The 13757-nt window shown below is 51.4% G+C and overlaps 2 protein-coding genes across 6 annotated transcripts in view; one reads left to right on the top strand and one right to left on the bottom strand.

The window, feature by feature from the left end:
* Positions 1 to 1951, top strand: part of LOC139258363 (protein capicua homolog) — a gene marked incomplete at its 5' end in the record, with an annotated part of 31158 nt that extends 29207 nt beyond the window's left edge. The window contains one exon of the mRNA XM_070874736.1: positions 1947 to 1951. Within this exon, the coding sequence (XP_070730837.1) occupies positions 1947 to 1951 (5 nt within the window). The remainder of the gene's footprint in view (positions 1 to 1946) is intronic.
* A 4847-nt stretch (positions 1952 to 6798) lies between these two features.
* Positions 6799 to 13757, bottom strand: part of rpp21 (ribonuclease P 21 subunit) — an 18947-nt gene continuing 11988 nt past the window's right edge. For all 5 annotated transcript variants that reach the window (XM_070874731.1, XM_070874730.1, XM_070874732.1 and 2 more), the window contains 2 exons: positions 12346 to 12498; positions 6799 to 6992 (listed from right to left, as the gene is read on the bottom strand). In XM_070874731.1, coding sequence (XP_070730832.1) covers positions 6919 to 6992; positions 12346 to 12498 — 227 coding nt within the window. In that variant the 3' untranslated portion in view covers positions 6799 to 6918. The remainder of the gene's footprint in view (positions 6993 to 12345; positions 12499 to 13757) is intronic.

Genomic DNA, 13757 nt, shown 5'->3' with positions numbered 1-13757 from the left:
GCACTCTGTGACCCCAGGGCTCCATGTTCCGGCCGCAGGGTCAGGTGTGAGTGAGTGCCCGGGGCAATGGTGTTGAGCGATTGGGGCGATGATAACTCCCCTCACACTGCACCGTTGGATCAGTGCCACCTTTATACCCTTTGCCCACCAGTTGGTCCCAACTTACCGTGAACTGTTCTCCTTGGGGCAGAGAAGGTGAAGGGCAGATTGACCAGAATGGTTCCAGTGATGAGGGACTTCAGTGACATGGCGAGTGTCTCACCTCCTGACTCCCCAAAGCCTTTCCACCGTCTACAAGGCACAAGTCAGGAGTGTGAGGGAACACTCTCCACTTGCCTGGATGAGTTGCAGCTCCAACAACACTCGAGAAGCTCGACACAGTCCAGGACAAAGCAGGCCGCTCGATCGGCCACTACCCCCCACCTCCAACACTCACTCCCTCCACCACCGGCGCCCCCTGGCTGCAGTGTGCACCATCTACAAGATGCACTGCAGCAACTCGCCAAGGCTTCTTCGGCAGCATCTCCCAAACCCACAACCTCTACCACCTGGAAGGACAAGGGCAGCAGGTGCATGGGAACACCATCACCTCTACGTTCCTCTCCAAGTCACACACCATCCCGACTTGGAAATATATCGGCCGTTCCTTCATCGTCGCTGGGTCACAATCCTGGAACTCCCTCCCTAACAGCACTGTGGGAGCACCTTCACCACACGGACTGCAGCGGTTCAAGAAGGCGGCTCACCACCACCTTCTCCAGGGCGATTAGGGACGGGAAATAAATGCCGGCCTTGCCGGAGACGCCCACATCCCAGGAACAAACAAAAAAAGTGCTGGGGCAGTTCTCCTTGGAGCAGAGAAGGTTGAGGGGTATATTGACCAGGGGCTGAGAGAGTTCAGTAACGTGGAGAGACTGGAGATGCTGGTGTTGATCAACTTAGAACAGAGAAGGTGAAGGGGTGATTTGATAAAGGTGTTCAGAGTCACTGTTTATTCAGGGTAAGGTCACTCAGTAACTGTACAGAGTCACTGTTTATTCAGGGTAAGGGTCACTCACTGTGTAACTGTACAGAGTCACTGTTTATTCAGGGTAAGGGTCACTCACTGTAACTGTACAGAGTCACTGTTTATTCAGGGTAAGGGTCACTCACTGTAACTGTACAGAGTCACTGTTTATTCAGGGTAAGGTCACTCAGTAACTGTACAGAGTCATTGTTTATTCAGGGTAAGGGTCACTCACTGTAACTGTACAGAGACAACCTTTTGGCTAAGATCAAGTGTCGTATCTGGTGGGTGGGGGCCTGACCCATTCACCTCCATGGCACGAACCTGGTATTGCAGTACTTCCAGGAACGGTGCAGTGGCTCTAGGCCTTTTAGCTAAGAGCATTGGCGCAGAGTGATCCTTGATGTGTGCAAGGTGACCTCTGGCGTTTGTGATTTGACAAAGAATTGGAAAGATTGGCAACGAATTTTTTTAAAAAAACTGCACAGAGTCACTGTTTATTCAGGGTAAGGGTCACTCACTGTAACTGTACAGAGTCACTGTTTATTCAGGGTAAGGGTCACTAACTGTAACTGTACAGAGTCACTGTTTATTCAGGGTAAGGGTCACTCACTGTAATGGTACAGAGTCACTGTAACGGTACAGAGTCACTGTTTATTCAGGGTAAGGGTCACTCAGTAACTGTACAGAGTCACTGTTTATTCAGGGTAAGGGTCACTCACTGTGTAACTGTACAGAGTCACTGTTTATTCAGGGTAAGGGTCACTAACTGTGTAACTGTACAGAGTCACTGTTTATTCAGGGTAAGGGTCACTCACTGTAACGGTACAGAGTCACTGTTTATTCAGGGTAAGGGTCACTCAGTAACTGCACAGAGTCACTGTTTATTCAGGGTAAGGGTCACTAACTGTGTAACTGTCCAGAGTCACTGTTTATTCAGGGTAAGGGTCACTCACTGTAACGGTACAGAGTCACTGTTTATTCAGGGTAAGGGTCACTCAGTAACTGCACAGAGTCACTGTTTATTCAGGGTAAGGGTCACTAACTGTGTAACTGTCCAGAGTCACTGTTTATTCAGGGTAAGGGTCACTCACTAACTGTACAAAGTCACTGTTTATTCAGAGTAAGGGTCACTCACTGTGTAATTGTCCAGATGCACGGTTTATTCAGGGCAAGGGTCACTAACTGTGTAGAAACATAAAAACATAGAAAATAGGTGCAGGAGTAGGCCATTCCACCCTTGGAACCTGCACTGCCATTCAATAAGATCATCGCTGATCATTCCCTCAGTACCCCTTTCCTGCTTTCTCTCCATACCACTTGATCCCTTCAGCCGTAAGGGCCATATCTAACTCCCTCTTGAATATATCCAATGAACTGGCCTCAACAACTCTCTGCGGTAGGGAATTCCACAGGTTAACAACTATCTGAGTGAAGAAATTTTTTCTTATCTCAGTCCTAAATAGCCTACCCCTTATCCTAAGACTGTGTCCCCTGGTTCTGGACTTCCCCAACATCGGGAACATTCTTCCTGCATCTAACCTGTCCAGTCCAGTCAGAATTTTATATGTTTCTATGAGATCCCCTCTCATAGAACTGCAGTTGTCTACATAGAACTACATGGGAAACTAGAAGATTGGGAAAATGTTAAACAACAGCAAAGAATGACTAAGAAAGCAATAAAGAAAGGAAAGATAGATGACGAAGGTAAACTTGCGCAAAACATTAAAAACAGATAGTAAAAGCTTTTACAGATATATAAAACGGAAAAGAGTGACAAAGTAAATGTTGGTCCCTTAGAAGATGAGAAGGGGGATTTAATAATGGGAAATGTGGAAATGGCTGAGACCTTAAATAATTATTTTGCTTCGGTCTTCACAGTGGAAGACACAAAAACCATGCCAAAAATTGCTGGTCACAGGAATGTGGGAAAGGAGGACCTTGAGACAATCACTATCACTCGCGGGGCAGTGCTGGACAGGCTAATGGGACTCAAGGTAGACAAGTCCCCTGGTCCTGATGAAATGCATCCCAGGGTATTAAAAGAGATGGCGGAAGTTATAGCAGATGCATTCGTTATAATCTACCAAAATTCTCTGGACTCTGGGGAGGTACCAGCGGATTGGAAAGCAGCTAATGTAACGCCTCTGTTTAAAAAAGGGGGCAGACAAAAGGCAGGTAACTATAGGCCGGTTAGTTTAACATCTGTAGTGGGGAAAATGCTTGAAACTATCATTAAGGAAGAAATAGCGGGACATCTAGTTGGAATAGTGCAATCAAGCAGACGCAACATGGATTCATGAAGGGGAAATCATGTTTAACTAATTTACTGGAATTCTTTGAGGATATAACGAGCATGGTGGATAGAGGTGTACCGATGGATGTGGTGTATTTAGATTTCCAAAATGCATTCGATAAGGTGCCACACAAAAGGTTACTGCAGAAGATAAAGGTACGCGGAGTCAGAGGAAATGTATGAGCATGGATAGAGAATTGGCTGGCTAACAGAAAGCAGAGAGTCGGGATAAATGGGTCCTTTTCGGGTTGGAAATCGGTGGTTAGTGGTGTGCCACAGGGATCGGTGCTGGGACCACAACTGTTTATAATATACAAAGATGACCTGGAAGAGGGGACAGAGTGTAGCGTAACAAAATTTGCAGATGACACAAAGATTAGTGGGAAAGCGGGTTGTGTAGAGGACACAGAGAGGCTGCAAAGAGATTTAGATAGGTTAAGTGAATGGGCTAAGGTTTGGCAGATGGAATACAATGTCGGAAAGTGTGAGGTCATCCACCTTGGGGAAAAAAAACAAAAAAAGGGAATATTATTTGAATGGGGATAAATTACAACATGCTGTGGTGCAGAGGGACCTGGGGGTCCTTGTGCATGAAACTCTTTTTGGAGTTTATCTGCAAAACAAAACACGTTAAACCGTGCCACCCGACCTGGGTGACACACCAGACATTTACAAGGCCCTTTTTTTCTTTTTTTTTGGTTTTTTTTTGGGGGTTTTTTTTTTTTCCTTCTTTTTTTGGTTTTTTTTTGGGCACTAAAATCACAATTTTTCCCCAGTGCCCCCTATAAAAGGGAAGGGGACACTAAAAACACCGGTAATTAAAACAAATTAAACTTTAAAACGTAAAATCAAATTAAAATTTGGTTGCCGGGCGTGATGATGAATCCCAAAAAGTTAGTTTGCAGGTGCAGCAGGTAATCAGGAAGGCGAATGGAATGTTGGCCTTCATTGCGAGAGGGATGGAGTACAAAAGCAGGGAGGTCCTGCTGCAACTGTACAGGGTATTGGTGAGGCCGCACCTGGAGCACTGCGTGCAGTTTTGGTCACCTTACTTAAGGAAGGATATACTAGCTTTGGAAGGGGTACAGAGACGATTCACTAGGCTGATTCCGGAGATGAGGGGGTTACCTTATGATGATAGATTGAGTAGACTGGGTCTTTACTCATTGGAGTTCAGAAGGATGAGGGGTGATCTTTTAGAAACATTTAAAATAATGAAAGGGATAGACAAGACAGACGCAGAGAGATTGTTTCCACTGGTCGGGGAGACTAGAACTAGGGGGCACAGCCTCAAAATATGGGGGACCAATTTAAAACCGAGTTGAGAAGGAATTTCTTCTCCCAAAGGGTTGTGAATCTGTGGAATTCTCTGCCCAAGGAAGCAGTTGAGGCTAGCTCATTGAATGTATTCAAGTCACAGGTAGATAGATTTTTAACCAATACGGGAATTAAGGGTTATGGGGAGCGGGCGGGTAAGTGGAGCCATGATCTTGTTGAATGGTGGAGCAGGCTCGAGGGGCTCGATGGCCTACTCCTGTTCCTAATTCTTATGTTCTTATGTTCTTATCCTTCTCAACTCCAGTGAATGCAGGCCCAGTCGATCCAGTCTCTCCTCATATGTCAGTCCTGCCATCCCGGGAATCAGTCTGGTGAACCTTCGCTGCACACCCTCAATAGCAAAAACGTCCTTCCTCAGATTAGGAGACCAAAACTGAACACGATATTCCAGGTGAGGCCTCACCAAGGCCCTGTACAACTGTAGTAAGACTTCTCTGATCCGATACTCAAATCCCCGAGCATTGAAGGCCAACATACCATTTGCCTTTTTCACTGCCTGCTGTACGTACATGCCAACTTTCAATGACTGATGTACCATGACATCCAGCTCTCATTGCACCTCCCCTTTTCCTAATCTGCCGCCATTCAGATAATATTCTGCCTTCGTGTTTTTGCTGCCAAAGTGGATAACCTCACATTTATCCACATTATATTGCATCTGCCATGCATTTGCCCACTCACCTAACCTGTCCAAATCACCCTGCAGCCTCTTAGCGTCCTCCTCACAACTCACACCGCCACCCAGTTTAGTGTCATCTGCAAATTTGGAGATATTACACTCAATTCCTTTATCTAAATCGTTAATGTATATTGTAAAGAGCTGGGGTCCCAGCACTGAGCCCTGCGGCACCCCACTAGTCACTGCCTGCCATTCTGAAAAGGACCCGTTAATCCCGACTCTCTGCTTCCTGTCTGCCAACCAGTTCTCCATCCACATCAGTACATTACCCCCAATACCATGTGTTTCGATTTTGCACACCAATCTCTTGTGTCGGACCTTGTCAAAAGCCTTTTGAAAGTCCAAATGCACCACATCCACTGGTTCTCCCTTGTCCACTCTACAAGTTACATCCTCAAAAAATTCCAGAAGATTTGTCAAGCATGATTTCCCTTTCATAAATCCATGCTGACTTGGACCGATCCTGTCACTGCTTTCCAAATGCACTGCTATTTCATCTTTAATAATTGATTCCAACATTTTCCCCACTACTGATGTCAGGCTAACCGGTCTATAATTACCCGTTTTCTCTCTCCCTCCTTTTCTAAAAAGTGGTGTTACATTAGCTACCCTCCAGTCCATATGAACTGATCCAGAGTCAATAGACTGTTGGAAAATGATCACCAATGCATCCACTATTTCGAGGGCCACTTCCTTAAGTACTCTGGGATGCAGACTATCAGGCCCCGGGGATTTATCGGCCTTCAGTCCCATCAATTTCTCGAACACAATTTCCTGCCGAATAAGGATTTCCTTCAGTTCCTCCTTCTCCCTGGACCCTCGGTCCCCTAGTATTTCCGGAAGATTACTTGTGTCTTCCTTCGTGAAGACAGAACCAAAATATTTGTTCAACTGGTCTGCCATTTCTTTGTTCCCCATTATAAATTCACCTGAATCTAACTGCAAGGGACCTACGTTTGTCTTCACTAATCTTTTTCTCTTCACATATCTATAGAAGCTTTTGCAGTCAGTTTTTAATTTCCCAGCAAGCTTCCTGTGGTACGCTATTTCCCCCCTCCTAATCAAACATTTTGTCCTCCTCTGCGAGATTCTAAATTTCTCCCAGTCCTCAGATTTGCTGCTTTTTCTGGCCAATTTATGCCTCTTCCTTGGATTAACACTATTCTTAATTTCCCTTGTTAGTCATGGTTGAGCTACTTTCCCCATTTTATTTTTACTCCAGACAAGGATGTACAATTGTTGAAGTTCATCCATGTGATCCTTAAATGTTTGCCATTGCCTATCCACTGTCAACCCTTTAAGTATCATTTGCCAGTCTATTCTAGCCAATTCACGTTTCATACCATCGAAGTTACCTTTCCTTAAGTTGAGGACCCTAGTCTCTGAATTAACTATGTCACTCTCCATTTTAATAAAGAATGCCACCATATTATGGTCACTCTTCCCCAAGGGACCTCGCACAACAAGATTGCTAATTAGTCCTGTACAGAGTTACTGTTTATTCACAGTAAGGATCACGCACTGTAACTGTACAAAGTCATTGTTTATTCAGGGTAAAGGTCACTCACTGTGTGACCCTGCCCCCATTTTTGCTCACGGTCACTTCTTGCTGTCAGTTGCCTCCGCCTCGACCCCGGCACCTTCGAACGTGACCGACCCGTGTGACCTCTGACCTGAAGGGAAGAAGAAGACCCATTGGCTAAATGAGCAGAGGGGTTGTCTGAGAGAGCACGAGAGAGACTCGAGCCCCATAATCCAGGCCCACATTCCCCGGGGCCAGTACTGAGAGAGCGCCACACTGTCGGAGGGGCAGTGCTGAGGGAGCGCCGCACTGTCGGAGGGGCAGTGCTGAGGGAGCGCCGCACTGTCGGAGGGGCAGTGCTGAGGGAGCGCCGCATTGTCGGAGGTGCCGTCTTTTGGGATAAGACGTTAAACCGAGACCCTGTCTGCCCTCTCAGGTGGACGTAAATGACCCCACGGCACCTTTGGAAGAAGAGCATGGGGGAACTTAAGAACATAAGAATTAGGAACAGGAGTTGGCCGTTCAGCCTCTCGAGCCTGCTCCCCCATTCAATAAAATCATGGCTGATCTTCGACCTTAACTCCACTTCCCTGCACTGTCCCCATATCCCTCGATACCCCTCGCGTCCAAAAATCTATCGATCTCAGCCTTGAATATACTCAACGACTGAGCCTCCACAGCCCCCTGGGTAGAGAATTCCTAAGATTCATCACTCTCCGAGTGAAGACATTTCTCCTCATCTCCGTCCTAAATGGCCGACCCCTTATCCTGAGACTGTGACCCCTGGTTCTAGAATCTCCAGCTCCGGGAAACATCCTCTCAGCATCTACCCTGTCAATCCCCCTCAGAATCTGACATCTTTCAATCAGATCACCTCTCATTCTTCTAAACTCCGGAGAGTACAGGCCCATTCTACACAATCTCTCCTCATAAGACAGCCCTCTCATCCCAGGAATCAGGCTGGTGAACCTCCGTTGTTCCGCCTCCAAGGCAGGTATATCCGTCCTCATTGACCAAGCATTGACGACGAGATCCAACACCGCATCCAGTGCGCCAGTGCAGCCTTCGACCGCCTGAGGAAAGGAGTGTTTGAAGACCAAGCCCTCAAAACTGCCACCAAGCTCATGGTCTACAGGGCTGTAGTAATACCCGCCCTCCTGTATGGCTCAGAGACATGGATCATGTCCAGTAAACACCTCAAGTCGCTGCAGAAATACCACCAACGATGTCTTCGCAAGATCCTACAAATACCCTGGGTAGACAGATGCACCAACATTAGTGTCCTCGACCAGGCCAACATCCCCAGCATTGAAGCACTGACCACACTTGACCAGCTCCGCTGGGCAGGCCACATTGTCCGCATGCCTGACACGAGACTCCCAAAGCAAGTGCTCTACTTGGAACTTCATGACAAATGAGCCAAAGGTGGGCAGAGGAAACGTTACAGGGACACCCTCAAAGCCTCCCTGATAAAGTGCAACATCCCCACTGACACCTGGGAGTCCCTGGCCAAAGATGGCCCTAAGTGGAGGAAGTGCATCCGGGAGGGCGCTGAGCTCCTCGAGTCTCGTTGCCAAGAGCATGCAGAAACCAAGCGCAGGCAGTGGAAGGAGCGTGCGGCAAACCAGTCCCACCCTCTCCTTCCCTCAGCGACTGTCTGTCCCACCTGTGACAGGGACTGTGGGTCTCGTATTGGACTGTTCAGCCACCTGAGGACTCATGTTAAGATTCCGAGGGACTGCCTATGATGATGATAATCCTTCCTCAGATAAGGAGACCAGAACTGTGCGCAGTATTCCAGGTGTGGTCTCACCAGGGCCCTGTACAACTGTAGCAAGACTTCCTTGCTCTTATCCTCCAACCCCCTTACAAAAAAGGCCAACATGGCTATTTGCCTTCCCAATTGCTGGCTGTATCTGCACATTGACTCTCTGGTTTGTGTACATGGATGTGTTTTCTGGGACCGAGACTGTTTCTCCAAGACTCTCACTGACTCCGCTCCCCTCGCCCGTCCTTCAATCGGACACAAACAGCTGTCTCCGCGGAGATGGGCTGGGAGTTCCCTGTGGGAATGGGACGCCCTCTGCTGGGCTGGGAGTTCCCTGTGGGAATGGGTCGCCCTCTGCTGGGCTGGGAGTTCCCTGTGGGAATGGGACGCCCTCTGCTGGGCTGGGATTTCCCTGTGGGAATGGGACGCCCTCTGCTGGGCTGGGAGTTCCCTGTGGGAATGGGACGCCCTCTGCTGGGCTGGGAGTTCCCTGTGGGGGTGGGACGCCCTCTGCTGGGCTGGGAGCGGGATTCCCAGAGGCACCGTCTGTCCATTTCACCCTCTGTACAACCCACTCTGCTGGGCTGGGAGTTCCCTGTGATGATCGCAGGAACAGGAGGAGGCCCATTCAGCCCCTCGAGCCTGTTACACAGGAACAGGAGGAGACCAATTCAGCCCCTCGAGCCTGTTACACAGGAACAGGAGGAGGCCCATTCAGCCCCTTGAGCCTGTTACACAGGAACAGGAGGAGGCCCATTCAGCCCCCCGAGCCTGTTACACAGGAACAGGAGGAGGCCCATTCAGTCCCTCGAGCCTGTTACACGTGCCCCCTATTCAATGAGATCACGGCTGATCTGTGACCTAACTCCATATACCCGCCTTTGCCCCATACCCCTCAATGGTTAACAGAAAGCTTTCAATCTCCACTTTAAAATGAACAATTGACCCCCAGCATCAATTGCCATTTGTGGAAGAGAGTTCCAAACCTCTCCCACCCTGTTTGTGTAGAAGTGTTCCCCAATCTCACTCCTGAAAGGTCTGGCTCTAATGTTTAGACTGTGCCCCTAGTCCGAGACTCCCCAACCAGCGGAAGTAATTTCTCTCTACCTACCCCATCAGTTCCCCTTAATATCCTGAAAACTTCGATCAGATCTCCCCTCAACCTTCTAAATTCCAGGGAATACCTCCCTAGTTTGTGTAATCTCTCTTCGTAACTTAACCCTCGGAGTCCGGGTTTCATTCTGGTAAACCCACGCTGTGCTCCCTCCAAGGCCAATATATCCTCCCGAAGGTGTGGTGCTCAGAACTGCTCACAGTGCTCCAGGTGTGGTCTAACCAGGGTTCTGTACAGCTGCAGTATAACTTCTACCCCCTTGTATTCTAGTCCTCAGGATATAAAGGCCAGCATCCCAGTAACCTTTTGGATTATTTCTGGAGCTGTTCCTGACCTTTTAATGATCTGTGTACCTGGACCCACAGTCTCTGGACCACCACTGTTTTTAGCTTTTCACCATTTAGAAAGGACCCTGTTCGATCCTTTTTAGGTCCAAAGTGGATGACCTCACATTTGCCGACACTGAACTGTATCTGCCTCCGTTTTGCCCGGTCACTTAATCCCGGTGTAATTTCCATCCACACTGCCTACAATGTCACCGATCTTTGTCTCATCGGCAAATTGGGATGCATGACTTGCTATGGCCGACGCCTGCTCCTAATTCTTATGTTCTATGCCTCGGCTAATAAAGGCAAGTATTCCGTATGCCTTCTTAACCACCTTATCTACCTGGCCTGCTACCTTCAGGGATCTGTGGACCTGCACGCCAAGGTCCCTCGGTTCCTCGACACTTCTCAGTGTCCCACCTGTTGTGTATCTGTAAAGCATGCACTCCCATGTTCTGCCACCAGGGAGCACTTCCCCTGAAGTCCCAAGGGATCCCAGCATCCCTTGGGAGCACTGTATATAAGCCGGCGCCTCAGGTCTGTTCCTCACTCTGGAGTGTTTTAATAAAGACCGAGGTCACTGTTACTTTAACCTCCCTGTGTGCAGCCTCATCTGTGTTAGGAACACAACACGACCATTTGATGTGTATTCCCACAAAGTGAGTCAGATGGCTTTGGGTTCAAGTCCAGGAACTTGAGCACATAAATCTAGGCTGACATCCCAGTGCATTGCTGAGGGAGTGCCGCACTGTTGGAGGGACGGTGCTGAGGGAGCGCCGCACTGTCGGAGGGGCAGTACTGAGGGAGCGCCGCACTGTCGGAGGGGCAGTGCTGAAGGAGTGCCGCACTGTCGGAGGGGCAGTGCTGAAGGAGTGCCGCACTGTCAGAGGGGCATTGCTGAAGGAGTGCCGCACTGTCGGAGGGGCAGTACGGAGGGAGTGCCGCACTGTCAGAGGGGCATTGCTGAAGGAGTGCCGCACTGTCAGAGGGGCAGTACGGAGGGAGTGCCGCACTGTCGGAGGGGCAGTGCTGAAGGAGTGCCGCACTGTCGGAGGGGCAGTGCTGAAGGAGTGCCGCACTGTCAGAGGGGCAGTACGGAGGGAGTGCCGCACTGTCGGAGGGGCAGTGCTGAAGGAGTGCCGCACTGTCAGAGGGGCAGTACGGAGGGAGTGCCGCACTGTCAGAGGGGCAGTACTGAGGGAGTGCCGCACTGTCGGAGGGGCAGTACTGAGGGAGCGCCGCACTGTCGGAGGGGCAGTACTGAGGGAGTGCCTCACTGTCGGAGGGACGGTGCTGAGGGAGTGCCGCACTGTCGGAGGGACGGTGCTGAGGGAGTGCCGCACTGTCGGAGCTGAGGGAGTGCCGCACTGTCGGAGGGACGGTGCTGAGGGAGTGCCGCACTGTCGGAGGGACGGTGCTGAGGGAGTGCCGCACTGTCGGAGGGACGGTGCTGAGGGAGTGCCGCACTGTCGGAGGGACGGTGCTGAGGGAGTGCCGCACTGTCGGAGGGACGGTACTGAGGGAGCGCCGCACTGTCGGAGGGGCAGTACTGAGGGAGCGCCGCACCGTCGGAGGGGCAGTACTGAGGGAGTGCCGCACTGTAGGAGGGGCAGTGCTGAGGGAGAGGTTCCGTCAAACCGAGGCCCTGTCTGCTCTCTCCGGTGGACGTAAAAGATCCCATCGCATTATTTCGAAGAAAAGCAGGGAAGTTCTCCCCGGTGTCCCGGCCAATATTTATCCTTCAAAATCAACATAACAAAAACAGATGAACTGGTCATTCTCACATTGCCGTGTGTGGGAGCTTGCTGTGCGCAAACTGGCCGCCGCGTTTCCCATATTACAACAGTGACTACACTCCAAAAATGTACTTCATTGGCTGTAAAGTGCTTTGAGATGTTCGATGGTCGTGAAAGGCGCCATATAAATCCAAAGCTTTCCTTGTTCCCTGAAAGGCCTGGCTCTAATTTTCAGTCTATGCCCCGAGTGCGAGACTCCCCAACCAGCAGAAATAGTCTCTCTCTACCTACCCTATCTGTTCCCCTAAATATCCTGAAAACTTCGATCCGATCACCCCCTGAACCTACTAAATTCCAGGGAATACATCCTTAGTTTGTGTAATCTCTCCTCGTAATTTAACCCTCGGAGTCCGGGTATCATTCTGGTAAACCTACTCTGCGCTCCCTCCAAGGCCAATATATCCTCCCTCGTAAATCTCCTCTGTGCCGCCTCGAGCGCAGTCACATCTTTTCCGTAATGATGGGAAGCGGCCACCAACCCGATCCCACCCAACACTCACCTGTCTGGGCCTGACACTGGGCCTCGCATTGAGCCTGGGGCTGGAGTTGGGCCTCGGGCCTGTCCGCCCAGAGACAGTAGCCGGGATTATGAGGGAACCTCTTGGTCAGTCCGCAGGTTAGGCAGTTCACCACCGTCAGTCTCTGGCTCCTCTCTGCAATGAAGGGAGTTAAATACAGCTCACTAACAACTCCAGGCACCGCTGAGGGAGTGCCGCACTGTCGGGGGTAGATGTATATACTCTAGGTCTCGAGCCCCATAATCCAGGCCCACACTCCCCGGGGCCAGTACTGAGGGAACGCTGCACTGTCGGGGGTGCCGTCTTTCGGATGAGATGTTAAACCGACTTTAACAGGCCTGTTGTGTAGAACAGGAGGAGGTCCATTCAGCCCCTCGAGGCTGTTACACAGGAACAGGAGGAGGCCCATTCAGCCCCTCGAGCCTGTTACACAGGAACAGGAGGAGGCCCATTCAGCCCCTCGAGCCTGTTACACAGGAACAGGAGGAGGCCCATTCAGCCCCTCGAGCCTGTTACACAGGAACAGGAGGAGGCCCATTCAGTCCCTCGAGCCTGTTACGACATTCAATGAGATCACAGCTGATCCATATCTGAACTCCTTCCACCAGGGGAGAGAGAGAGAGAGGGAGGTGAGAGCGAGGGAGGTCGGGAAGGGGGAGAGCGAGGGAGGTCGGGGGGGGGGGGGGGAGAGCGAGGGAAGTTGGCAGGGGGGAAAGCGAGGGAAGTTGGCAGGGGGGAAAGCGAGGGAGGTCGGGAGGGGGGAGAGCGAGGGAGGTCGGGAGGGGAGAGAGCGAGGGAGGTCGGGAGGGGAGAGAGCGAGGGAGGTCGGGAGGGGAGAGAGCGAGGGAGGTCGGGAGGGGAGAGAGCGAGGGAGGTCGGGAGGGGAGAGAGCGAGGGAGGTCGGGAGGGGAGAGAGCGAGGGAGGTCGGGAGGGGAGAGAGCGAGGGAGGTCGGGAGGGGAGAGAGCGAGGGAGGTCGGGAGGGGAGAGAGCGAGGGAGGTCGGGAGGGGGGAGAGCGAGGGAGGTCGGGAGGGGGGAGAGCGAGGGAGGTCGGGAGGGGGGAGAGCGAGGGAGGTCGGGAGGGGGGAGAGCGAGGGAGGTCGGGAGGGGGGAGAGCGAGGGAGGTCGGGAGGGGGGAGAGCGAGGGAGGTCGGGAGGGGGGAGAGCGAGGGAGGTCGGGAGGGGGGAGAGCGAGGGAGGTCGGGAGGGGGGAGAGCGAGGGAGGTCGGGAGGGGAGAGCGAGGGAGGTCGGGAGGGGGGAGAGCGAGGGAGGTCGGGAGGGGGAGAGCGAGGGAGGTCGGGAGGGGGGAGCGAGGGAGGTCGGGAGGGGGGAGCGAGGGAGGTCGGGAGGGGGGAGCGCGAGGGAGGTCGGGAGGGGGGAGCGCGAGGGAGGT

Source organism: Pristiophorus japonicus, unplaced genomic scaffold, assembly GCF_044704955.1.
Source record: "Pristiophorus japonicus isolate sPriJap1 unplaced genomic scaffold, sPriJap1.hap1 HAP1_SCAFFOLD_943, whole genome shotgun sequence".
Lineage (NCBI taxonomy): Eukaryota > Metazoa > Chordata > Chondrichthyes > Pristiophoridae > Pristiophorus > Pristiophorus japonicus.
The sequence above is the reverse complement of the archived record's forward strand: the minus strand, read 5'-3'. Positions and strand labels throughout refer to the sequence as shown.